The sequence below is a fragment of the Pleurodeles waltl genome, chromosome 11 (genome assembly GCF_031143425.1).
Source record: "Pleurodeles waltl isolate 20211129_DDA chromosome 11, aPleWal1.hap1.20221129, whole genome shotgun sequence".
NCBI classification, from domain to species: domain Eukaryota; kingdom Metazoa; phylum Chordata; class Amphibia; order Caudata; family Salamandridae; genus Pleurodeles; species Pleurodeles waltl.
In genome coordinates this window covers 79784556-79810992 of record NC_090450.1, presented here as the reverse complement: position 1 = coordinate 79810992, position 26437 = coordinate 79784556, and the positions used below count along the sequence as shown (strand labels likewise).

Sequence of the window (26437 nt, the reverse complement as noted above, 5' to 3'; positions counted from 1 at the left end):
CCACAGGGGGTCGCCCTGCCCACAGATGACCCCCTGTCCAAATAATGTTGCCCGGGGGGGGGCACCTACCTTTTAAAAAAAAAAAAATTCCCCCGGGGGGGCGGCCCGTTTTCCGAGGGGGCCGACTCCTCCCCCCCAAGTGTAATCCCCGGCGTCTAGAGGCCTTCCTGAAACTGTTTCCTGGCCCCCGATCGCAGCTGTGCTGCGAACGGGGGCCAGGAAACAGTTTCAGAAGGCCGCGTAAGAAAGGGGAGACTCTCCCCTTTCTTACGAGGCCTTCCCGGACGTGGGGAAGGCCGTTTTCCCCATCGGAGCAGGAAGCGGCCGCAAGGCTGCTTCCTTCTCCAATGGGGAAATCAACATTGTTACGTCAGCGCGCCGTCACGAAGGGGCGGGTGGGGGGCGGGGGGAGACACGGAAGAGCTTCCGTGTCTCCCTGGGACTGAAAAAAAAAAAAAAAATCCTCGGGTGCGATTTATTAACCCCCTCCCTGGTGTCGGCTACTGGTCGTGACCTGCACCAGGGAGGTAGTGCGGGCGTCGGCAAGTGCCCGACGTCCGCATTGAAGGGGTTAAAGTAAGAATTGAGTAGCTTGATGTGATGGGATTCATTGTACAAGTTTTTTTTGTTTTTTTTTTGTTTACTAAATCTCAGCAATGCGAAGGCAGTGCAGAGGCATCGTTTCCAATAGAGCTGGTGGTAGCATTTAAGTAGGTCCAAAAAAAGGTAACTTTGTGTTGCACTAAGATTACCACTGCTCCGCCGCGGAATAGCACTTTATTTTTATTTCATTTTTTAATTTATATATTCTTTGCAGTTTTATATAGCGCAAATGTGGCCAAAAGGTATTGGGGCACTTTACATGAGCACCGGTTACATTACACAAGCTCACATTCATTTTTTTATCCACGGGGAGATTAAGTGATTTGCCCAGGATCACAGGATGTTGTGCCTATGCTGAGACTTAAACCTGGTTCCTCAGTTCCAAAGTCATCAGCTGTGGCCATAAAGCAAAAACTTGTGTTGTTTACATACACTTCAGCCAACCAGCCCCAAATGCAGACATACAAATGTGACCTCTGGCCCTTCTAAGACCATGGGAAACCATGTGACAGGCCACATGGGTTCACATAAGGTTTAATGTAAACAGACATGTCAGACGTCTTTGTGGGGCAGGGGAACCACCACTTTTGCTGGACCTCTGATTATGTAGTAGCTTGTAATTGTAGAAGACAGGTAGGCCAGCCAGGCACCAGGCCAGTGGGAGAGGAGCTGCCCTCAGAACTAGTTTTGAGTGACCACAGAGGAAGGGTTGTTAATTTCCATGACCATATCTTTAGGCTGGGCACAGGAGCTCTGCACAGAGGAGGGGCACTGTGGGATTGATTGCAGTAAACCCACAGGAAGTTCTGCAGAAGTGGAAAGGGTCACCCCAAGGAACCTTTACCCCAATAGTTAGGGAGTGGCCAGAAGTTGCCCACAAGTGGCACTGGGCATAAATCTGGCACCACAATACCCAGATCACTTCTGTAACTGTGGATTAATAGTAGAGGATTAGACTTGCTGTCTGCGACCTGAGAAGATCATTTAAGGCTGGACCTGCTCTCCCTCCTGTACCCGGCAGAGTAGCACACGTGATACTACGCACAAAATGTTGAAATTGCATGCGTCCTGCGGTGGCCAAGGAAACCTGCACATTGGTAAATGTATGAAAAATCATCCAACCCAATGTAAGAAAAAAGAAGGCTATAGTGTGGGCCAAGATATAGACAGCAGCCCCACGTGAGACAACACAGATACCTAAGTGGTCATTCACAGGGACTCAGCAGTAAACTGTGACTTTGAACGGGTCTGTCAGGCCTTATGCTGATATTCTTTACATCAAAGTACACTAATCACAGTTTCAATATTTGTCAGCAATGATTGCAAAAACAATAAGGTACTCCATGTCCATGAGAATGCTCCTGTTTACATTAAGGTGGTCCATATGAATGAGATTACTCCTTGTTTTACTTAATTTTCTGTCCTAGGAGCATTTTCTTTTTCCAGAATGCTGTTTTCTGTAATTTTTTCACGCAGCATATTAATCTTGTATTGTGAACTGGGCCGCCACTAGGTGTCTTGGCAAGTTCAGGTTGTGGAAGGGTGTTTAAAATGTGCCACGATTTAGAGCTCTATAATGGAGGATGAAGACAGTGCGATTTTCTCACAGTGCCTGTAAGTAAGTCCAAAGGTGTTCAGAGCACATGCTCATCCAATCTTTGATACCTCTGCTGTGCAGGCAGAACAGTGGGGCGTGTGCCTAATGTAAGTGTGATTGAAAGTAAAAGGAGGTACAAAGCTGTTGAAATACTGACAGGGTAAAAGTAAAAGGAAATGCCGTGCTTATGGGAGAATGGATGTATTTGTGTGTGTTTACGTGGGTGAGATGGCGAAGTGAAGGAGATGCCTTTCATCCAAAGGCCCAAAACCACTGTCAACATAATGTCTCACGCTCAAGCTGCTTAATATCGGAGTGCCTCACCCAGCATAGGGAAATAAATAAAAGTATGCCCCACATAGACAATGAAAAAACAAAGCAAACGTCACCTTTACAATGAAATGAAGACAGCAAACCAGCAGTTGAAGTGCATTAAAGAAAATATGGGAACTGTGATGCTGCATGCAGTGGATGCGGGGTCAGTGAGAATGGGGGCAGGGTCAAAAGTTTGGCTAAAAAACCTAAATATTCTGTACATTTTTTTGGTCTTTCACTGTCAGGTTGCTACATATGAATAGCGTGTAGCTTAAATAAGAAATACAATTTAAAAGTTGTTACTCAGTGGGAAATGCATTATAGTACATTATGAAACCTCTCTTAGTTAATGCGCTGAAGAGGTCTGAGTGTAACCAGAAAGCCACAGAATTAAATCTTGGCTGGTGCAGTGGAGAGTAGTGACATGTATTTTTAGTGCTACGATGTCACAGCCTGTGACAGAAAGCACTTTGAATATGTAACTCATTATTTTAAGCTTGCATTATAAACAGTATAAAATAGACTGCTACAAATTGCGCAAAAAGGTTTAATATAAAGTGGTGTTTCCAAAATATAGATTTTAGTAATATCCAGACTGCAAATAATTCTGTTTTTTTACAATACTGTCCCATCATCGCCTCCAGCGATGGTAAGCGCTATATGCATACAATTACAATTAAAAAGCAGGCACAGCTAAGTTGTTATCTCTGCACTACCACTCAAAAAGAATAAATCTTTGCCATCCCAAACGTTCAAGTGATTCGATCAATTAAAGCCAGTACCAGCTCCCAAGCATCCTTTACATTTGCAGATTACCCTTTACATTTGCAGATTAACTTGTAGAGCACATTTGCATTTCTTTCAGGCAAGCAGGCCAATGGCAAGCAGGGTTTATACCTGTGTGCCGGACTTTGGTTTCACAGCACAGGAGACTCACTGAATGACACTTCAGCTGAAGCATTAAAACTATCGGACTTTACCGTCCCGGGATGGATGACTTCTTATGAAAAGTAGGGGTACGGATTTTCCTAGATCACATAAGTATGGGCACATCGTGCCTCTCTCATCATGCTCTCTTCGACCTCTGCAGCAAACTCCACATGCACAATGAAACAAACACAGCAAAGCCCACTGAGTTAATGAAACAAGGAGAACACAACCCAAATGGCTGTGATAACAAAAGAAGTAAGCCCCCATAGCCAATTAAATAAAGGAAGCAAGCCCCAAATGACCATCAAACAAAGGAAGCGTGTCATAAACGCGCAATGAAACAAAGGAAGAATGCACTAAATTGGCAGTGAAACAAAGTAAGCATGCCCTAATTAGCCAATGAAGCAAAGTACGCATTTCTCTCCCGGCCAATGAAACACAGCGCATGCCATACATGAAACCAATCTCCACAAGGATGGTTAAGCCATGGCACCAGGCCCCAGCCGGCTAATGAAACAATATAAGCAAGCTTCACATGGCCAATGAAACAAAGGAAGCATGTCCCAGATGGGCAGTGAAACAACAGAACGAGGCCCCAAATGATAATGAAAAAAGGAAACTGACTCCATGTGTCCTTCAGAAACATGAAGTAGACTCCTTGTGACTCAGCTGAAAGCTGAGCTAGGCCCCCTCTCTGCTCGTAGTGTATGGAATGAAATATTCAAACCCATGTGATGCCGGAAGTAAGAAAATAAGATTCCTAACAGTATTTGAACCTAAGAAAACAAGATCAATATGTGACCTCTGCCTGCCAAGAAGAAGCCTTTGATGCTCTCATTCAGGGAAAACAAAAACCCCTTGTCCCAAAAAAGGGCAAGCCTCATCCAGGGGAGATTCTAGGAATTTTGGGTCTCCGGACAGAAGGGGAACATGCAAGAACCCTCTAATCTGCAGTCAACATGACACATTCAGGGCTGTTTGCCTCTCGAGATGCCCCTGCTTCAGAAGCTGCTTCGTGCAGACCCGCCCTGGGCAGCAGCCACTCTCTCTCAGTCCCTACAAACACCTGTTCAACAGCTCGTGAATGGCTGAAGGTGTGAGACTTGCTTGTAGGCTGAGAGCGTTAAAGCTGCTTGAGCACTAAACTGCAGGGCAATGTGTCCCACCGGGCCTGTGTATGGGCAGCAGGGCAGGAGGCCAGATTGCACGTTAAACCTGCAGTATATGTCTCCTTGCAACCGAGACCATAGGAGGGCCCCCCTGCTCCAGGCCTCGCCTCACTACACCATAACATTGATGCCCCAGGAGGTGGGCCCCTTCAGTGGGCACAATTGCAATGAGACATTTTGCTCTCAATTAGATGAGCAGGGTGGCACAAGAGGACCGGTGTGGCCTGGCCTGGCTGTGGCCGATTGGTGCGGAGCTCCATGTTAGTGGACTGAGTGCAGGGCCCTGGGCACTGTCCGTGCCAGGGCCGGCCATGGACAGAAAGAGATAACCTCCATGTGTGAAGCCAGGCTGCGTTGTGCCTTTCCGTGAAAGAGTCTAGGCCTGCGTGCATGTGAAACTGGAAGAAGCTGTCTCCCACGAATGAAAATCTGCTGAAAAAAGACTGATGTGTAATAAATCAGACAGCGTGGGAAAAATAAACAGCCAACCGCGAGGCCTTCCCTGAATGACATTCGGTTACCTTAACCTTCCAGTGAAAACCACTTCCGAATCAGGGTGTCTCCGGCATAATATCAAGAATTTGGAACACCAGCCTGCAGCACTCAGAGGCAATCAAACTTTATAAGCCTTCTGTAGAGACTTAAAAGGCTCATTTAAAGATCTAGTTAAATTGCTAACAGCAGTCTGTCTTCATTCCCATAACCTTACACTAGAATTACTGCAGTTTGTCATCTTTTCTTGTTACATGAGTAGCTCTCCGTTATAGAAATGCAATGACTATATAAAGGCATGCATCCCTGCAGGTGGCTCCAATAGGCATCCAATAAGACCCGCAATCGCAAAACAACATCAAAGAAGTCCACCACAAAACCAGACTAGCAAGGGGGTCGAAACAGAAGAACAACACTGTTCCCTACTAGGCAAAGCCCTCAGTACAACTCAATGTGCCCAGTGTAACACCCCTTGCAAGACACATTTCACCAGGTGGCCCTAGACAAAAGAAACACCACTAGGAGCCCACTGCAAAGCAACTCAGTCAAGTCACAACTCACATCCAACATTCAGCTCCCACCAAGTTCAGGAAAGCAAAATGTGCTGTTGAATTCCCCATTCAATTGCATCACCCACTGGCCTCCATTACTCTGCTTTCCTTATTCGTACAATGCAAATACTACTCTGGCCACATACACACAAATGCACAACAACTTAGGATGTAAGCTATAAGAACCTTTCGTGTTAGCGCTGCTGTGCCATAGAAATAACCTAGAATGCGAGTAGATAACAAAACAAGAGTAATATCTGTCTGTCATTGATGAAAAACTCTCACCCAGTGTCAAATACCTCATTTTAACGAGTGAGTAAAAAATAATAATTAAAAAGCCTTTGATACAGAATAATGAGGGAAGGTCATTAAGTGAGACCCTTTTCTTTTTTCTGTGCCATCACCCCTTGTGCAGTGTACAGATCCTGTACCAAGGTACTATGGTTGGCACACAACAGTCTAGACTCTAAGGGCTATATTTATGACCCGGTTTGCGTCGTGTTTGCACCATGCAACGTGGTACATGCACGGCGCAAACCTTAAGTGAGATTTATGAAGCTACGCAAGGCAACCTTGCGTGACTCTAAGGCCCATATTTATACTGTGTTAGCACCACATTTGCGTAATTTTTTTACGCAAAAGCGGCGCAAACTTACAAAATACAATTGTACAAAATGCGGCGCTAAAAAAGTATAAATATGGGCCTAAGTGGCTTCATAAATCTCAAGTAATCCAACTCAGGGCAAATCGTTGCGTTGCTTTACTCTGTGCCAGGCAGGTATTTCCATGGGTATTGCATGTGTGTTCCCACACAACATCCATGGATTGTGATGCATTCCCAGATTTATCAGAAGTGGTAGACCTGGGAGTGTGCCAAAAACCTACGCCTCAATGAGGAGAAATATCTTTATTGCTCCTCGCTTTTTCCTTTGTGTGTGTGTGCTGCATTCTGCAGCACACATAGAAAGAGGATAATGCCTCTCAGGATTCTTTTTGTGCAGGAAGGTGCGTCTTCCTGCACATAAACAATCCTGCATGTAACGCGGGCACTCTTGCGCCATGGCGAGAGAGTGCCAGCACTGGTGGTAGGCAATTCGCCTTAAATATGGCACATTTCTGCTCTTTCCCTATGACGCAGTGCAGCAAGGAGACTTGCTTCTCTGCACCGCAATTCCATAAATATTACCCTTAATATTTAAGTGAGGAGCACACTTGAGCTCACATGTTTGTCGCTGTCTGCTCCAGGTAACAAGCACTATGGGTAATGTTTTTGCTTCCTACATCCTCTGATTGCTTTCTACAGCTTACATCCTTCGATCGCTTGCTATCTATCAGAATGCCACCTCCCTCTATACTCCTGAAACCCTGGATAAAAAAAATAAACTTGACTGACTTCCTCTTGATTCATTTTGGTTTGATTCCTCGCCTTTTTTTCTTCAGAGTGACTCCCTTCTTACCTCCCACCCTCTGCGTGCTTTCTATGTCTGAGTATAGCCTCCTTTCAGTCTCATGCCTGTCCCCCTTAATCTTTCTTACTGTAGTTCTGCAAAAGGCTGACACTTTATTTCATAGAACACATCCCCTCCTGCTTAAAACCCTTTCCTTGCAACCTAACATTACGTAATCTCCCCCAGCCTATGTATCTCACCAACCATTCACCTGAAACCATATAGCTCCAGCCAGTGCTTAATTTGTGCTATTTGTTCCGGTGCGGAGCACCGGCACTTTTTTTTGAGGGCCGGCGCTTATTTTTCTGCCTGAAGCATTTACCGCGAGCAAAAGGCACTTATAAAGATGGACGAAGAGAAAAACAAAAAAGTGTCACAATGGGAGAAAGCAGAACCCTGTAAGAGTGAGCTGAAGGGGCAGGGAGTGGCTTTAAATGGATTTAAGAGGCCCAAGATAGCTTCAGGATTATGCTGCCAATTGCAGCAGCTGCGTGTTTAAGAGGAGGGCTTTAGGCACTGGCACCTTTTTATTTACAAATTAATAACTGGCCCCAGCTAATGATCACACCTACCTGGTATTAATAAAATCTATCACATAGTAATACGAGTAAATGCATGAAATGTCTTCTCCTTGGGAGCGCTAACCTTGTGTCACGGAATAGTGTGCTTCTCGCCGTAAAGCACTTCAACACGTCATCAGCGGTAGAAAGCGCTATCAAACTACAATTATAGTTATCCACATGGCAGTTCTTGCATGCACCAGAGTACAGCATCAACAACTGTCCTAGAAGCGCCCATTAGAGACCCCAATGAACTTCACCTCAATGCTACACAACATGGCCGGTGCCAAGTAAAAACAAATCAGGAGGAAATTCTGACACTAGAGTGGTTAGTGACACAACTGTTTGCTGTCACAACACTGCAGCAATTCCCAGCCCACACTGTGCCTCCTGGCATGTAGGTGTTCCCACAAAAAAGGCGCAAAATGGGCACAGAAAAGCACCTTTACATAGACAGGAGGACATTATGCAGGTGACCACCTTGTAAAAAGGTATTATCCAAAACACTTGCTGAAGGAGATATGGTGTTAGAAAATCATTGTCACATATGTAGGGACATATTGAATGCAAATGTTACGCATGCATCATCAGACATACAAACTTGTCCTCTACAATACAAGCAAATGCACATTGCCTTGTGGGCATTTGGAATAGAGCGAGCTACGTGCGTACACAGCAAATATTTCAGTGCTTGCGGGAAATATACATTGAGATGCATTGACATGGGAAGGAAACTAAGGGTGTGCAAAACTGCCACATCTTTTTCCCTGAAATCTAATGAAATTCCGTAAGAATTCCACAAAATTATACTTTTGGTTGAACGATAGTTTGCCGGTATTGTGCATAATGTTTTCCGCACAAGTGTGCACTTAGAGTAAAAAAAAAACAGTAATGCAAGATACTGGAAGGAGTCTGGTTTAAGCAAACATGTCTCTTGGCCAGATCTTTTCTGTCTAACAAGTCTTTCGCGTGCAAGAATACACAATATTGTGTAAAGCAAAAGTAATTCTTGGAATTTTGCATTAACACAAATTTAAGGAAATGCGCAAATTTCTGCAGCATAATTTAAATTTCTCCCAGACGTAAAAGAAATATTCAGTGTGTAGGTGAGACGCCTTTACCTAATCTACACGGATAACTGGCTTTTTTGTAGGATCCCAAGAACTATATGTAGTGTTTACTGCGGAATGCACAATGTAAATGAACATTTTTTCGTTTTCCCTTACCAACCATATAGAGGCTTTCTGGCAAAGCAGTTCGTTTTTCATGTTGTTAAATACGCGTTGGGTACAACCTGAAACACTGTAGACATAACATTTACTAACTAGCGGTTGAGGTGTTTGTGTGCATGGTTTCCAGAGCGGCAAACACCTCTGACGGGGTATAATCACCGACAGCATCAGACTTACTATAAGAAGGTCCAACAAAGGCCTGCAACAGCAGGGTTTAATTGTAACCATAGCTTGCCTTTTTTGCAGAGCAATGCATTTCTGAGGACATGTTTCCTTGAACTGAAGCCTATCCCATTCCTTCTCAGAAGGTTTCATTGTTGATAGCTTTGAGTCACCTTGGCAAAGGTATTAGCCCTGACGTGGCATATCATGCTAAAAAGAGCATCTTTTTGTTATTTCTTGTTAAAAAAGACTTAAGGATACCGGATGTTTGTGTATAAATGTTTTGAGACTCACAGATGTGTTAATCTCCTGTACCACTCCCAAAGGACCAGAGAGTCATCATACCCCTGACTTCAAGCGGTCTCCGGATTTGCTTTCCCCAGTGATGCGGGGATAACAGGAATAAGGACTATGCCAAAAGTACTGAAGAAGGATCCTTGCATTCCAGTACTTTTCTGTTGCTGATCCATGTAAAAAGGAGTGCACTTCCCTGCATGAGAACTCACAGGATGAGCTGTTGTTCTAGCAAAGGCCCTGGCTTCATAGAGAGCTCAGGTGCTACTGTCAGTCACCTCGACAGAGAGAGACTACTTGCCCCTGATGGGACTATGGAGTCAGGTGGTATAGTGACCTCACAAACATGTTTGTTTTTGGGTTTTGGTACCACGGACCCTTCACAGCCTTGCACTGAGTCCACCATGACTGGTGGCTTCAAAACAACACAACCTACCTTAGGTTCATTTCATATCGCATGGACACTGTACTCTTTTATAAATATCCCAACAGTGATCTCCAGTGCGCCTGAGCACTCAGAAAACGAGTGCAGTCTTCACGATGGAGTTTTGTAGGCGACTTTTACAGTTTTACTGTACTTTTGTACTAACCTTTGGATACTGCAGATGTAGACAGAAATCCTGTCTGTTTATGATTTGGTTTGTTTTTGGTCTCTTGTTCTTTTCCTTTATTCACAAATGTGTACTCTGCCAGCTGCTGTCTCAATTTAAGGTGTCCGCATACTCACTTGACTCCAGATTGCACAACTCTCTCTCGGAATTATCTTTGAAACTGTGAAAGCAAAACACTGTATCCTAGTATGTTGACATCCCAAAATTGACCTCAAGCAGTGTTCTACAATTTCACAGGACTGGAGGTGGTTTTAAACCTCAGTTTCATGAGGCAATATGTGCCTGCATGAAGGCACCCCTCAAAGTATCAAAAATATAAAGTACAATTCATTAAATAAATTCAGATGGAGATTGATTAGGCCCAGTCAATAATTGAGTTCTAGATCAATGAAAAGTTAAAGGGTTTTATGACAAAATCCAAAAAGTGAAGCAACACAGAGTCAATGTCATGAAGGCTCTCCAAGCAGAGTTATACAGAGGATGCAAAAATCACAAGTCATTTTAAATACGCGAGCAGCAAAATCAATAGAGAAGTGGATAGCTTCTCTAGCTGCATTTACGAACGCTTTGGCTCGCCCCCCAAATCAAGGGTTTCTTATACATTACTCTTGCATGAGAAATCAAACTTTCTGTAGATTCATCTTGGGGTGATCAAATCTATCATTTCTTCTGCAAATCAGAGCACATGAAAAATATACGTCATATTGCCTTAACACCTAAGCATTAACCCGCTACATGAATAATTATTCAACGCCCTCTATGCTAATGTCATCTGGAAATGCTCAAACAAAACAAGATACATTAAGAATAGCATCTTATGTGAATGAATAGGTCTCAGTGAACAAGCGGAAGACTTTGCAACATGTTGCAAGTAACAACTGAACTGGGGAAGGTTCATCCGGAGCAGAACAACAATAACATTGGAAATAAGTCAATACATTTGAGCTTGACTGCGCTGCAGGACTTGCGGGGAGAGGATGGGTGCAGTTGGGGGCGGGGGCAATCACAGATTGAGTGACAAAATCACTTTCAACTTAGACATTATGGCATTTAACTCAGCAATCTGGCCTAATTAACATACATTAGAAAGCTACACTTCCACCCATCACAGAGAATTTGTTTGAAAACGAATCACATTAGATCAGTCAGTACATGTGAAATTGTGTTTATAAATGCATACTTCACAATGTTAATCAGTCACAAAAATATAATCCCATAAAAACCTTTTACTGTAGTTTGGTACACTCTCTTCTCCAATCCAATAGCAGAGCAGTAACCCTACACATAGTCCTGTGAAGACAATATTGTTTCTGTTCCTTTCTCAATGACTCTGGATGCTTATCTCTCTCTTGGCTCACGGTGTCTCCTGGAGGAAGACTTTTTAAAATCTTCTTTTTATCTGACTCCCTAGAAGCCAGCAGTGATGCCACATGCATGTCATATGTACGTTTACATTTAAATATCCCATGTTTAAACTATTAATTGCTTTTATTCCCCTAAACATTTTGCTTTAATCAACAATCCTGTAGAGGTGGGCAAGTCAACAAATTCACAGAAAAAGGCGAGCTGAGCCAAGTGTCTGGCTGGGCTCAAAGAGCCCATGCTCAAGCCAACCTCTGAAGCTAGTTGCCATCTAAATCATGCAACAAGCATCATGTGAGAATGTGATAGTCTCTTTAAAATAAAAAAAAGTCATTTCTTTAACACACAGAAGCTTGTCACCTTAATATATTAGATTCTTTTTTCACAGGGAACACGGTGAGCTCAGATTTTGGTAGGTGCTCTTGAATGTGATATCAAAGGAAAAGTAGGGACTGCAAAATAAAATATTTCCCTGAGATCACAAAAGTTGGTCAAGCAGGGAAGCCAGGACTCGTCACAGGTTTTCTGGTTTCGCATTACGCAATTCACCTGTAAGATGTCTACCTCTTTCTCTCCTTTTTAACACTACAGATTTATGCTTTGTTTTTAATTTTTGGTGTTTGGTGGTAGGGAGTTTGTTTACAGGCAGAACTCACATTAAATGTCAACTCTTTGGCTTCGAGAGTCAACGCGCACCTCTACATTTCTGCACACTTATTGATCTTCAAAAAACGTCAACTATTAAAAGAAAAGTTGAGGGCACTTACCAATTAATTCTTTATTTCAGTGGCTAGTTTAATGTACTGGCACTTAACAGAATTTTTCATAGAAATATGGGCATAACATGCTCCTGAGTGTGTACCAGTCCACCCGCGCATTTCAGAGAGCTACCTAGCTGTCTCATCACAAATGGCCACGAGATGGCACTAGAGTGCAGCATGTCGCCTAGAGATGGCTTTGATCCTAGAGAAAAAGGTGTACCTAAAATGGGAAAAATAATTCATGAGTCAGATTACCTTTCCCTAGGATTGCTCCAGCCTTACCTGCCTTTCAGAGACACAGACTTGACGTATGCTAGGCTTGTCATTGCCACATCCATACATCAGTGTCTAAGGTCAGTCTAGCATGTGACTAACCCTTTAGTCCTACTGACCTTTCAGTGACAGGAAAACTCCGAGCATTTTCAAGGTGATCCTGAATGATGAGTGACACTGCACCAGCAATACAATGCAGAGATTTTTTCTGTGCAATTCTTTAGGGCTTATAGGTGTCTTAAACATTTACAGAGTAACATGCGTTGTAATACTTGTTCTTAAACTTGTTTGCATCTCTTTTGGCAGTGCAGCCCGGACAATGCTCTGTTCACTTTTCTGCCAGCTCTTGGATGTATTCAAGCACAATGTTGATCTTGGACTTAAATCCAAACTCAGTGACCCTGATGGCAAAATCATCCTGGTATAAGTTCAGTGTTTCATCAAAGTCGGAGCATTTTGTAGCAGAAAGTGTATTTTATTTCCCTGAATGCATGGGACCGATTGTTGACAAATGTGGTCTTGCTCTTTTTTTCCAAGTCAGTCTTTAAATAAGCCCTTTACTGTGATTCACCGCACCATCCCTGATTAGAAAGACTGCATTGTCAATCACACTGTTTCCTATAGACAATAATGGGATTTAGATTTCCGCGGTCAGTGTATCCATCACCGTTGTGACAGAGTAGCCCCTCCACCAATATCTGAATCAGGCCCTTCGTCGGATATCTATCTCTGTATTTGTTGGGATTCAGGCTGTTGTTTTGTGAATGCATGAATTGGCCTGAACTAAGGGCCAGTCTGAATTTCGTCTCCCAAACGTATGATTAGTTTAAGGGTATTATAGCTGATCATTTTGTAGAGTATATACATACCTGCCTTTCAAAGGCACTAGCCTAACAATTGAGTGCAAAATGCTTACATAATTTGTTTTATTAAGAGCTGATGCTGTAACCAAAGAAACAAAGACTACACGTTTTACAGAAAAAAAAATCGTACTTTTAGACCAGGGTAGGACTGGTCTATAGAACAAACTGGTGCCAGAAGGGCTAATCTGGCAGGTCAGCGGGTGGCCTTTCCTGATTGTGGCTGGGGTTTATGGTCTGCTGGGCTTTTTTTTTTTTACTGTTGATTTGGCAGTAATTCCCACAAATACTGCCTGCAGCAAGCACAAATGCATGCAGTTCGTACACCAGCAGAACAACTATAAAACATCTTTTTAGAATTTCAAAATTGCCCCGGTTTGCAGTGGGTCACTTTTTTAGCTATCTGATTTGCTGATGAGAGACACTTTTATTTTGGGTCACTGGGCCCAATTTCTAGCCCATTCCGACTCCGTTCTGAGGCACACTTGAAACAAGTTGCTGTGGCAGCAGAAAATAAAATTCTACTGCTTGATTGCTAAGGTTTTGGTGTTGACATACATTTTCTTTAAAAGAAAGTAGCCTAACGGGTGATGAGTGATTTCAGAGAGCTACCTAACCGTCTCATCACAAATGGCCACGAGATGGCACTAGAGTGCAACATGTCGCCTAAAGATGGCTTTGATCTTAGAGAAAAAGGTGTACCTAAAAGATGAAATAGAATTCATGAGTCAGATTACCTTTTCCTAGAATTGCTCCCGCCATACCTGCCTTTCTGAGTCACAGACTTGAAGTATGCTAGGTTAGTCATTGCCACATTCATACATAAGTGTCTAAGGTCAGTCTAGCATGTGACTAACCCTTTAGTCCTACTGATCTTTCAGTGACAGGAAAACTCCGAGCATTTTCAAGGTGATCCTGAATGATGAGTGACACTGCACCAGCAATACAACTCAGTAATTTTTTGTGTTCAGTTCTTTAGAGCTTACAGGTGTCATAAACATTTACAGAGTAACGTGCGTTGTAATACTTGTCCTTAAACTTGTTTGCATCTCTTTTGGCAGCGCAGCCCGGCCAATGCTATGTTCACTTTTCTGCCAGCTCTTGGATTTATTCAAGTACAATGTTGATCTTGGACTTAAATTCAGACTCAGTGGCCCTGATGGCAAAATCATCCTGGTATAAGTTCAGTGTTTCATCAAAGTGGGGGCATTATATGGCAGAAAGTGTATTTCATTTCCCTGAATGCCTGGGACAGATTGTTGACAAATGTGGCCTTACTCTGTTTTCCAAGCCAGTCTAGTCAGCTCTCTTTTTCTCACTCGGTTCTGAAAAGCTCTGCATTGTGGAGTGGAGCAGAGTCTTTTCCTCGTTCGTGCTCGCCACCGTTCAGCACAAGCAAGGAAAATCTTACTACAGACCACCTCCCAGCGAGATTTCCCAATGCAGGCAGTTGCGGATGGTCTCTACTGCTCACGTTGAGAAACCTTCTGTTCGCGTTGAGGACGCTGGCGCTCGAGTGGAAAATTGCCGTCTTGCGCTGTGCGTTATGCCGGTCACATTGATTTTTCAGCATGGAATGAACACCCGGCGCTAAAAATCAGCGCAAACGGCGTGACGTAATGCAGACTGCCGTTTGTGAACTCCGTGTAGCGCAGCAGAGTTTTTTGATCACTACGCCCAGGCCTAGTAGTTCTCCACCCCGAATGCAGAGCCTCCGCTTTCTCAAACTTATTCGTTTGTGAATACCCAAAAAAAGGTAAACTTACACATAAGTGTAAGTTTACCTTTAAGAATCAGGCCCTCGGTTGATCGTTTGTGATTGCAGAACCTGCTTTTGGTCATCAGTTGCTGGCGTTCTTGGCGTTCTTGGGTTCTTCATTGTGATCACATATATTCTGCTGCAGAGTGACTACAATCTAACATTGAAAGACATTTCAGGGCACTTATTGTCAGTACCTATGTTCCCAGCAGATTGTTTCACTTTGCTCATCTACTCTTGGTAGCAGATTCACAATATTATGTGTTATTATTCTGGATTTTTTGTGGTTTATGTAATCCCACATTTTGCAGTGCATGTGTATGTCAAGTAGTAGATGGTGTCATTACAGATTGGCATGTGGATGCTTTCCGTTGGGCTACAACATACGCTGGACCTCAGGATTTACTACCATAGAGAAGAATTGGTTTGACCACTTATCAAATATTCATCTGTAGGTACCTCTTTCAGGTGAATACATGTACACATTTGTCTGCATGTTGTGTGCACATTAAACCTTCAGGAGCTGCTAGCGTTGGTGTTCGTGGGAGGAATGAGGCAAGGTGTGCTTGGGCAGAGTGTGGTGTGGTTGACAGTGCCCGTTGAGGACCTCTAGGGTGAATGCCTGCAGGGGAGCTGATGTGTGCTTGATGAAATAATTTTAGGGAGCAGAGGAGTTGCTTTCCTACCCAGTGAAACTGAGAGGAACGTTTCGAAAGGGAAGGTCCTCTCCTCGGGGGGTCCAGTCTAATGTTGTCGCAGAGGAAGTGACAGCAAGTTGTAAGCTTCATCCCGAAGGTCACTATAATGAAAATGATTTCTGTGGAAGTAGGAAGGGTTGGACGTGGTAGTATTAAGCTGGCACAAACCACCGGCAGGCGGTATCTTCTGGGCTTTCTTAGCCCTTCGTCGTCTTTGCAGCTGCATAAAGTGTCTAGGAGAGAACAGCGCCATTGATTACAGATTCTTGCAACTACCACCATGGCAGCAAGTGGGTGATCCAAGGCCGGCTACCATCCCAAATAGGTGAAAAAGAGCTAGTTAGATGGCACTCCACTCAATTTTCCAGCAGTCAGGTGGCATTGGATCTTGCCAAGACATGTAGTATACGCCCCCTAGAGAGGGAATGGTTGTACGAATCCCAATGGGCCCATCAAAGTTGAAGAATGCTACTCCATGCCCTGGTACACGAGGCAGAGGGCTGCCTTATCCCTTCCTTTGCCATGCTGTCATTTTTCAGCACGGACAAGCATATGTTTTCTCTCTGAGGAATACATTAGTTTGTTTAAGACTTTCCCCAAAGCTCTTAAACAGGCTTTGACTGTTTCATGTCTTTAGGCTTGTTCTAGAAATTCATTTTTGAGTTTTTTTGGAGTTTCTTTCAGCAAAGCAACAAAAAGTTTTATAAGCGGGCAAAGCAGGCATGGCGCCTGCTCATCATTCATCTGTCGCTTCAGTGCATCTGCAGAACTGGCTGAGTTCCGGTAGATGGGGATATCTAAATGTAGAGGGAGGTCTTCCCACTGGGATAACAAAGGCCCCTGCAGCCACATGGTGCTGGGGTTCCCCTCAGCACAGCACCTGGTCTGAGTGAGTCCGAAGGGGGGCCCCTTCCATGTTCTTTGCAGGAAGGCCCCTTCCAGTTTCATTTCGCCACTGGGGCTTCCCTCAGGGAATTGGAAGCCAGAATTCCTGCTGACCTGCTGGGTCAGAGTGCACCTAACATGCTTTAAATAAGCCCTTTACTGTGATTCACAGCACCATCCCTGATTGGTAAGGATGCATTGTCAATCACACTGTTTCCTATAGACCATGGGTACTCGCAAACATTTTCCCAGGGGCCGTAAAGTTTGGTCTGTGGTGCGATCGAGGGCAGCATTGATGCTAGCAGCATGCCAATCAAAGGGGGCTCTGGGTGGGGAGGGTTTGTGGTGTTATGGTGGCGATAGGGGGCAGCAAAGCATATAGATCTAGTGGCTAAACTGCACAATGTGAAACCAGAAAACCTGGCATTAATCCCAGCTCCCAACTTTACCAAGCTGTGTGATCCTAGGCAATTGATTTATTTCACGTTCCCTTCTTTTTCTTCATTATTGTATGTAGGAGGACCTCACAATGCATGACTTTGGATTGTGCGCTGTGCAAACCATTCTCCTGTGTTTGATTTAATAAACTATAAAGTTGTTCATGTATAATAGCAAATCAGGCCAATCAAAGAGTGTAGATAAAAACTGACTTGCCTCTTAGTTCACTATTGGCATTGTTATGAAGGTGGGGGTAAGAATGAATGTTGGGGGTGGGGGAAGAATGAAAGTTTCTGAATTTACGTTTGAAACCTTCGTTTAAAAAAAATACTTCTCCATGCACTGTTGAATTAAATGGTTCTGTGTGTAAATGAAATACACTTTTTGATGTTTTTAAGAACACATATAGTTATAGACATTTGCTGCAAGATTTCTTAAAGAATGAAAGTGTTCCTGCAGTTAAAGCGGTGCAGGACAAATTCCTTACTTTCTTTCCTTATCTTCTATCATGTTTAAATAAAGTGTCCGCAGTTAAATCCAGTAAACAGCAGCCTAGTGCTACTGCTACTCTGGGGGGCCGCATGTAAAGGTCAAAAGGGCAGCATGCGGCCCCCGGGCCGTACTTTGAGTATCACTGCTATAGACAATAATGGGGTTTTGATTTCCCCAGTCAATATATCCATCACCATTGTGACAGAGTAGCCCTTCCACCAATATCTGAATCAGGCCCTTCGTCAGATATCTATCTCTGTATTTGTTGGGATTCAGGCAGTCATTTTGTGTATGCATGAATTGGCCTGAACTGAGGGCCAGCCTGAATTTCGTCTCCCAAACTTATGATTAGTTTATGGGTATTATAGCTGACCATTTTGTAGAATATATACATACCTGCCTTTCAAAGGCACTAGCCTAACAATTGAGTGCAAAATGCTTACAGAATTGTTTTTGTTTTATTAAGAGCTGATGCTGTAACCAAGGAAACAAAGAAACAAGGACCACACGCTTTATAGAAAAATAAAATTGGTCTATAGAGCAAACTGGTGCCAGAAGGGCTAATCTGGCAGGTCAGTGGGTGGCCCGGATTTTTTCCTGATTGTGGGTGGGGTTTATGGTCTGCTGTTTTTTTGTTTTAAGTTGATTTGGCTGTAATTCCCACACATACTGCCTGCAGCAAGCACAAATGCATGCAGTTCACACACCTAGCAGAACAACGATACAACATCTTTTTAGAAGCTCAAAATTGCCCGGATTTGCAGTGGGCCACTTTCTTAGCTATCTGATTTCCTAATGAGAGACACTTTTATTTTGCTTCACTGGGCCTAATTTCTGTCCCAGTCCGACTCCGCACTGAAACAAGTTGCTTTGGCAGCAGAAAATAAAATTCTACTGCTTGATTGCTAAGGTTTTGGTGTTGATTTACATTTTTAAAAGAAAGTAGCCTAATGGGTGATGCACATGGTTTTGCACCATCTTTCATCCATTTTGCCGACTTTTTTGTTTTGCACTTGCTATTGACTCTGCTTTGTAGGTGGTGTAAAAATGAGTGCTAAATAGGGGTGGGTTATTCAGTGAGAAGTAGTCACGCAGAATTACTAGAGCATTCTAAAAGCTTGTGTTTCATTTCATGGGAAGATTAATGCTGTGTTTAGCACTATTTTTTAGATCAAAAATGCCCCCTCACTTTCAAAAGGAGTGCATAAATGCATTTTGTGCTAAGAAAATAAGTAATAATGCAACAGAGCACAAATAGTTGGCGCAAGCAGCCACTCACTCGCTAAATGCGTTGCTGGGATAGGATTTTCCCCCAACTTACTCCCAGCATTGAACACTCACCCTTACGTCGAAAATTACCAGGAGGGTGCTTTTTGCACAAAGAAATAGTGCTAAATTCAGGAGAACTAGAATAGCAAGCAGCCGCTCTCACTTGCTAAATGTGCTCTTGCGGTAGGATTTGTCCCCCCAAATTACTCATAATTACGTGAGCAGGAGTAATCGCTTAATTAACGGTGAATCAGCATCACAGAGTAACATGGAATTACCAAAACCACTCCGATTACTCAGCGTAATTGAAATTACGCCCAAGCCTAGTGCTAACTCTCATGAACAATTACCGTAGAACGCTTTAATAGCACGAAGCAAAAATTGGAAGAAAATAACAGGTTTTGCATTCCATTGACTTCTAAATGCATCACTTATGCTTAGGCAGACTCAATATGTCAAGATCAAAGATGTTGCAATAACTGTTCGTTAAGTAGTGGTCTTGAAGTGCCCAGCAAACTCTTTCGAGAAAGTGCTCCATTGTGAAATCGTTCAGTTGGAGCAAACCATTTATGCAGGCGCATGATAAGGATGTGGGAAGATATATTTCCAGTTTCTAAACAGCAGTTGGGAGTTACACACAAAGTAGCATCACGCCTATTTGGCAATTGTTTTACTGGAATATGGAAGTGAAATTATTGCATAGAAAGTATAGTTCTCACTCTGTGGCACTGAGCATACTTGGCTATAGGGAGTGCATTGCTTACCTTCTAGCAATGGGGGTGGGGGGGCAGAAAGTGTTGAAAAGAATACCCAAAACCTAATAATCCCCTTAAGTGTTCACCACAAGTTGCACAAGTGAGTGAGCACAAGTGAAGGAAGCAATGTCCTGTAAGCTGGTTCAGACTGGTTCTTCACTCAGAACAGTTACAAACAAGCATTTTCAATGCAACGGGTCTAGCATTTGCTCGAGTTAGAGCTATTAGAGGTTGTAAAGTAAAAAAACAACGTAAAATGCAGCACGATCGCGCTGCCTGGAAAATAAACAGATAAAGTAGTCCGGGCACCATGCTGAAAACATCGAGCCTCGTATGTTTTTAGTGGTTTACCGGTGCTTTGTAGGTGGGCTAAACACCGGAAACTGCATGACGTATGCATGCCTTTCACAAATGAAAGCAAGCGGATTTTAAAAGGCAAGCCCACGAACCAATGTAAGTGACTGACGTGACATGCGCGTGGTTGGAAGCCCAAAGAGAGATTACAGAATGGGACGGAGCGCTTTGCACTCGCCCATAAAAATGGGCTGTATGATGTATGTTCAACAGTTTTCACATGAATTGTCTAAATGCTGTCCATGTACACCTGGCCCCAGAGAGGAATATTAGGGCCCTCTACCATCCCATATGTGTAAGGAGAAAGTGGTGGTAAAGTGGGGCAAAGTTTTCCCTGAAAATATTTCAAATAGCTATAAATGTTGCATGGCTTGCCGTGATTCATAGCACCTTATCATTTGCTTTCCTTTCATGTTTCTACCCTGTCCTTTCAAGGTAGATTCTCTGCTTCATGGACTTTGATTCACCGAAATGCCAAGGTTTCCGAAAGTGGCACAACTCACCCTTTCACTCTGCAGTGACGTCACAGGCCTGCCCCATCGTTCTGCTCATCTGCACTCAGCCACCGTCCTTCTGCTGCCAGGCCAAAGAGTGGAAGCTGCAGAACTCTGAATGAGAGATTATTGTGTATAGTTAATCAAAATCTTTACAATATATACGATGATAATAAAACCAATCCATTTTTACAACAAATAGCGAGATATCAAAACATGCAAAAAATCCAATTAAAAGGAAGTAATACACATGTAGAAATACTTCATCTACAAGTTTCAACGAGAGTAACAGCAGGCTGAGAACGGCAAGTGCAAATGCTTGGATAACGGGCTGTTAATGTTGAAAAGCACCAATAATACCCTTCAAAGGCACCCCATTGCTCAAGACAACAACTGATTAGGACCAGCTCCTTCACTAAGATTGACCCCGGGCGTTAGGGGGGTACTCAGGTGATGGCTACCCACGCTGTTCCCCTTTGACAGAGACCAGTGACTTGTTAATGGGAGCCGGTAGACCACTAGATAGAGAACTTGCTATACTCAACTAAGTATTGCTTGAAGAGCAAAAAGGTGAAACTCTTCAGATAGTGTTTGCCTTCTTGGTAAAGTTCCATGACACGTCATTAGTAGTAGGTTCACCTCTTTGGTGTGATGTTTCTTTCATTACTGTTGTCTTTTTAACCATTGTTGCTACTGTAGTTTTTAGTTTAATTATTATTTTTATGAGGTGTGTTTTTTGGATTGAATGAGCTTTTTAAGAACATTTTATGAGTGCGCACCGTGGTGGCTATTTACTCACTTTATTTACTTTTAGGCCAATGCATGCATGTGTGTGCATGTATAAACATGTATGGCTGCACTCATGGTCTACGCATGTACATGTATCATGTACATATGCTGGTACATGCTGTACACATGTACATGTGAAGACTCATGCATATATGAATGCACACATGTGATGCCAACTGAACCTGCGCGCTTGGAATGTTTGTGTCCCCCACCACTAAATACTGTGGGGGAGCCGTAAGTTTGGTGGGCGGATGCCCGGCCAATATATCGCAACACTCCTGCTCCATGCAAACTCTAAATTACCCCCTAATCTTTGAGTGATCAACACAGTCTCATCTGGAGAAGAATTTTTAAATTTATGGAGCCTTTTTCATACAACTGCTTTGGAGGATGAGGGCACATGTGAATAGTGAACACTGAAATATATTCAGCACTGTCACTAAATTACTTGAATGTAAATATGTAGTTGTACATGTTATGATACTTAATGGTGAAACAAAACTGCGGGGGCAATTATCTGAAGACGAATTTCATTTGCAATAATTAATGAAAATCATGCGTCAAAGAAAAGTGTTGCTGGGTGTGCTTGTAAATTACAGTATAATGCAATCATTTATAATAATGAGATTTTTAAGTGTGATAATTAATTTTAATTGCGAGTGCCTTTGGCACTGGCATTTGTGTAGTGCACCGCGTCCACTTCTGTGCGCATGTGGCATTGTTGCCATGTCAGCATCCCCACTGGAGCTTGTGTGTGTAAAGGAGACGCATGACACTTAGGCCTATATTTATACTTTTTTAGCGCTGCATTTGCGCCATTTTTTTATGCAAAAGCGGCGCTAACTCAAAAAATACAATTGTATTTTGTAAGTTTGCGCCGCTTTTGCGGCAAAAAACAGCGCTAAAAAAGTATAAATATGGGCCTTAGTGTTTCATAGTGAAGTGTTGTGTTGTCACACACCAATGCATAGATTAACTTTGATCGTATCATGCTGGGCTTGGCGCTGTGGCTAAGCTTGCTAATGTCAAAGCCATAAAGTAACAGAATAGAAGTTATTTGTAGCTGTGTGTCTGGAAAGTTACCTGGTTCCGGTTGTTCACTATGTGAAGAGTTTGGTGCGTTGTCTGGTAGCCAGAGATGTGCTCTGGTCAGTTTTCATGAACTTGGACTTTACACCTTTGCATACTAGAGTCATAGACACCTGTATCAGATAGGTAGGATGTACTTAGTCGTACAAATTGTTGCTATATTTGGAGAGGTGAGCTAAGATCAATACCTTGAGTTAGTGGTTCTTAACCTGTGGTCTGAGGACCCCTGGGGGACCATGAAGCCTACTCGGGGGGCAGTGGCTGTTTTACAAAAATAAATAATATTACAATTATTACATTACATTTAATAAAATATAAACAAGTAAATAAGCAATTTGAAATTTTGAAATCTTTTTTTCCATATTTGATTATGTATTAAACAATATATTTCGATATTTAAGCATTCGTGTGTACTTGTTTTTGTACTTTCTGTGTATATTGTTTTGAGGTTCAAATCATAGTAATTGCTTAGGCTGTGGGTTCCCCACTTCCAGTAATGGCTCAGTGGGGTCCCTGGATTCAAGAAATGATTCATGTATGGGTCTACAGAAGTCAAAAGGTTAAGAACCTCTGCCACTAGGTGATCAAGCAGGTGATTATCAGGCAAGCATGATAGCATCTCAGTACTGATTCAAGAATTTGAAGGGAATAGTCAAATTTTAAAAGCCTTCCTGGTTGATGGTGGTTCCTGGATATGAAAAGCATGTTGGAAGTTTGTTTCCTGCTACAGCATTTTTTGGACATGAACAGTAAAATAGACTGACTGCTTAATGAGTCTACTTGAATTACAGGAGGAAGAATCGTCAACCTGTGCAAAGTGTGGTGCAATGTATAGATATTGTGCATAAGGATCTGACCTAGCACTGTCAATTTTCTTCACCTTTCTGTGTCTTGCCACTGGTCACTGGATCTAATGGTATATTAAAATTCTGTAGTTGAGTTCTCTTTCGATCAGTTTCCATTTTCTTGTGTCTATTAGAAAGCAACGGTTTAAAGCATGAGATTCATAAATGTAATGAGTTTTTCATATGCACACTCTAAATTGTGTTAAGTGTGTTCAATAAGTCAAACTGGAAATTAGGACTATTTGATTGTTAAATAATTGCTGAAAATCACAAGCACGTTGAGTCTGTTTATGAATTAGGGCATTTTCAATATTTTTCAATGTTGACTGTATTCTCACGTTGGATTTAGCCATCTTTTTATTTACCGGAGGTTGCAACAGGACTGTAGTCGTTTTTTGTACTGGATTTTTCAGCAATTGTGTACAGAAATTTACATGTTTTTTTTAAAAGTCTTGCCATAATTGGCTTGTTTTATGACATTGTTTTTTTTCAGCAAAACTTATGAAATTTGTAATGGTTTTAATTAACCTGAATAAAATATTGTCTACTAACTTACAGGAGGAAGAGGGCACGATGGAGCTCCAATCATTACCTTCCCTGAATATCCCAGTTTTAGTGAAATCCCAGATGAAGATTTCCTGAATGTCGTGACCTACTTGACCAGCATTCCCAGGTGAGCCATGCACACCAGCCAAGGTTTAGAATTGCATTAAATCCATTCAAGTTTTTGGCTGAAATTGTGTGCTATCTTTAAAATGAGGTGACGTAAGTGTCTCATACATTGGATGGCGTACGATTGGCTTGATTACAGTGGAGAGAAATTAAAAAAGTGTCTGAGAGAGGCAGAAAGAGCGAAAACTATAGAGGGAGGCAGGCAGAACCAGGCTTCCTTTCTTGTATAGCCCAGTTCCATCCCAGGTCTGTAACAATGGAACCTTGTCCCATGTGCATTCATGTGGAAATTTACTGATATCTTATGTGAGCGAGGCCATACAGTAATACATGCTGTATGCCACAAGTAGTTGAGCAACATCTCTTAGCCCCCAGAAAGAAATGCATTGACTTGGCTAGATTGTATCCTACACTGTTCTCTTATTCAAGGTACATATCAATGGAGGAGGTGAGGGCTAGTGGTTTAATTGTCCACCGTACAACCAGGAGACCTGACTCCTAATCCCGGCTGCCCACTGAAATCAATTCTGGGATACTAGGCCTAGTGTGCGATCACGTTGTGCCTTACTTCCTAAATTTGCCAGTAGGCCCCAGTATTCAGCTTTTTACTGCATCACAGATCACTGTGCAGGGCCAATATCGGCAAGAACTTGGTGTTTATAATACTGTCCTGATCTAAAGATGGTGACCACTTTTTGTGTTTTTCTGCTGATTGGATGTTAGTGATAGAAGTGAAAATCGGTTACTGGGAGCTTTTCCCCTTCACATATGTTTTATTGTATTTGTTACTGTCAATTGATGTTTTTTGTTTCTGGGATAAAATATATATAGGAAACTCTAAATGCAGAGTAGAATATAGTAATGAATACATGGCTATGCAAATACACTTTTTGTTGAATCCCAATTTATTAGGTCAAGAGACTGCAAAAAAGCCAGCGTTCTGCGGGTTACCTTATTGCCTTCTCCATAAGTCACCGGCTGTGGCTTAATTTTTTTAAATCCATAAACTGGCTTCCATGAAGCTTAATTTGTGCAGTTTTTTGCAGGTGCTCAATACCCGCACTTATTTCACAACACCTGCGGGTATTTCTGAATGTCCAATACAGGGTGGCGCTGTCTGTCAATTTTTAAGCAGAGCACATCAGTCGAGTATTGAAAGAATATTTGAAATTACAATAATAATACCTCGTGCATGCCATTCTTTCAGCTTTGGGTGGCATGGAATAGTTCAAACTTTCATATTTATTCAGTGCTAGTGTGGGCATTAGGTCATCAAACTTTTAGCAGTGTCCGATGAAATACCTTGGGCGCTTGCATTTTCTAAATAGTGAATTTTAAGAAATCATTACTTGAAAAATGCAAAATGGTATGTAAGAAAATCGCGAATCCCTAATAGTGAATTATTAAAATTCACAACCGCAATTAGGGAATGGGACTCCATTCATCCCTATGGGCCTGAAGGCCCATAGGTACGAATGGTTTTGAATTTCCTAATTTGCTAATTCCTTTCAGGAATTCTCAAATTGGGTAATGCAAATCCAAGGGTGCTGGGGGCCTAAGGGCCCCCTTTGATGCACCCCCCAAAAAATTGACGCCAATCCTGCAAAGCGCTGAACTAGTGTCAAAAATTGTGATGCTAGGGGGGCACTAAGGGCATTAGGGGGGCGCTAAGAGGCGCAAGGAAAGGGGCGCTGCACTAGGTGCAGCGCCACTTTTCATAAATCTGCCCCTATGTCTTGAATCTTTAGTGTTACCAGACCTTTTTCCTGAGTCATTTTGAGTGCAGAAAAGATCCTCTGTTATGTGAAACCCAGAACAGTGTGCTGACATCCTGTGGGCATGTCAAATGCATTTGTGTGCATTGAATATGTATCACATATGTGGTAGTATGACTCTGTGTGCTGTATGATTCTGATTACTGGAGACAGTGAGGTCCATTTTGGATGCCCCTGATACATCTTGGCACAAGCTGGAGGCTGAGGGTAGCTTCCTCTGACAGTGGAAATGTATTGCATACATTCCTGTGGCTCGTTGGTGGTGAGCCAGACACGGAGGTTTGGCAGGGTAGGGACAGGGCTACCTTTAGAAATTTGAGGAAGACCTTATTCGCAAGGTGCAGCTGATTAGTTCTTTATGAACACTGCCATGTGGCAGATTCCCGGTGTTGAGGGGGTGGGACTGGATGGTTCTACATACGGCCTGTTCTTTCGTCTGTCTTGGGTTACGGCAGTGCTTAATTTGTGCTTACTGTTTCCAGTGCTGAGCATCAGCACTTATTTTTGTGGGCCGGCACTTATTATTCTTCCTCAAGCATTTGCTGCAAGCAAAAGACACATATGGGAAAGTCGGAGGAAGAGAAAAACAAAAAAGCATCACAAAGGTAGAAAGCAGAAAGCTGCCAGAGAGCTGAAGGGGCAGGGAGTTGCTTTAAATGGATGTAAGAGGCTAGAGATGGCTATAGAATTACGCTGCCTCAGTATTCCCTGCTCAGACATTTAAATGCAGCAGCCGCATGCCCTTTAAGAAGAGGGCTTTGGGCACCGGCACGTTTTTATTTACAAATTAAGCACTGGGTTACGGCTTCAGGAGGATTAATGACAGCCATATGCAGAGCTCTCACATTTCATTCATTGTGCCCCTGTTTTGTATACACCTACTGGGATCCTGCCTCATTACTA

At 42.8% G+C, this 26437-nt stretch overlaps 1 protein-coding gene across 3 annotated transcripts in view; it reads left to right on the top strand.

Moving 5' to 3' along the window:
• The window catches only part of MCF2L2 (MCF.2 cell line derived transforming sequence-like 2), a 1607631-nt gene that overhangs the window by 275477 nt on the left and 1305717 nt on the right, over positions 1-26437 (top strand). For all 3 annotated transcript variants that reach the window (XM_069213109.1, XM_069213110.1, XM_069213111.1), the window contains exon 3: positions 23646-23760. In XM_069213109.1, the coding sequence (XP_069069210.1) occupies positions 23646-23760 (115 nt within the window). The remainder of the gene's footprint in view (positions 1-23645; positions 23761-26437) is intronic.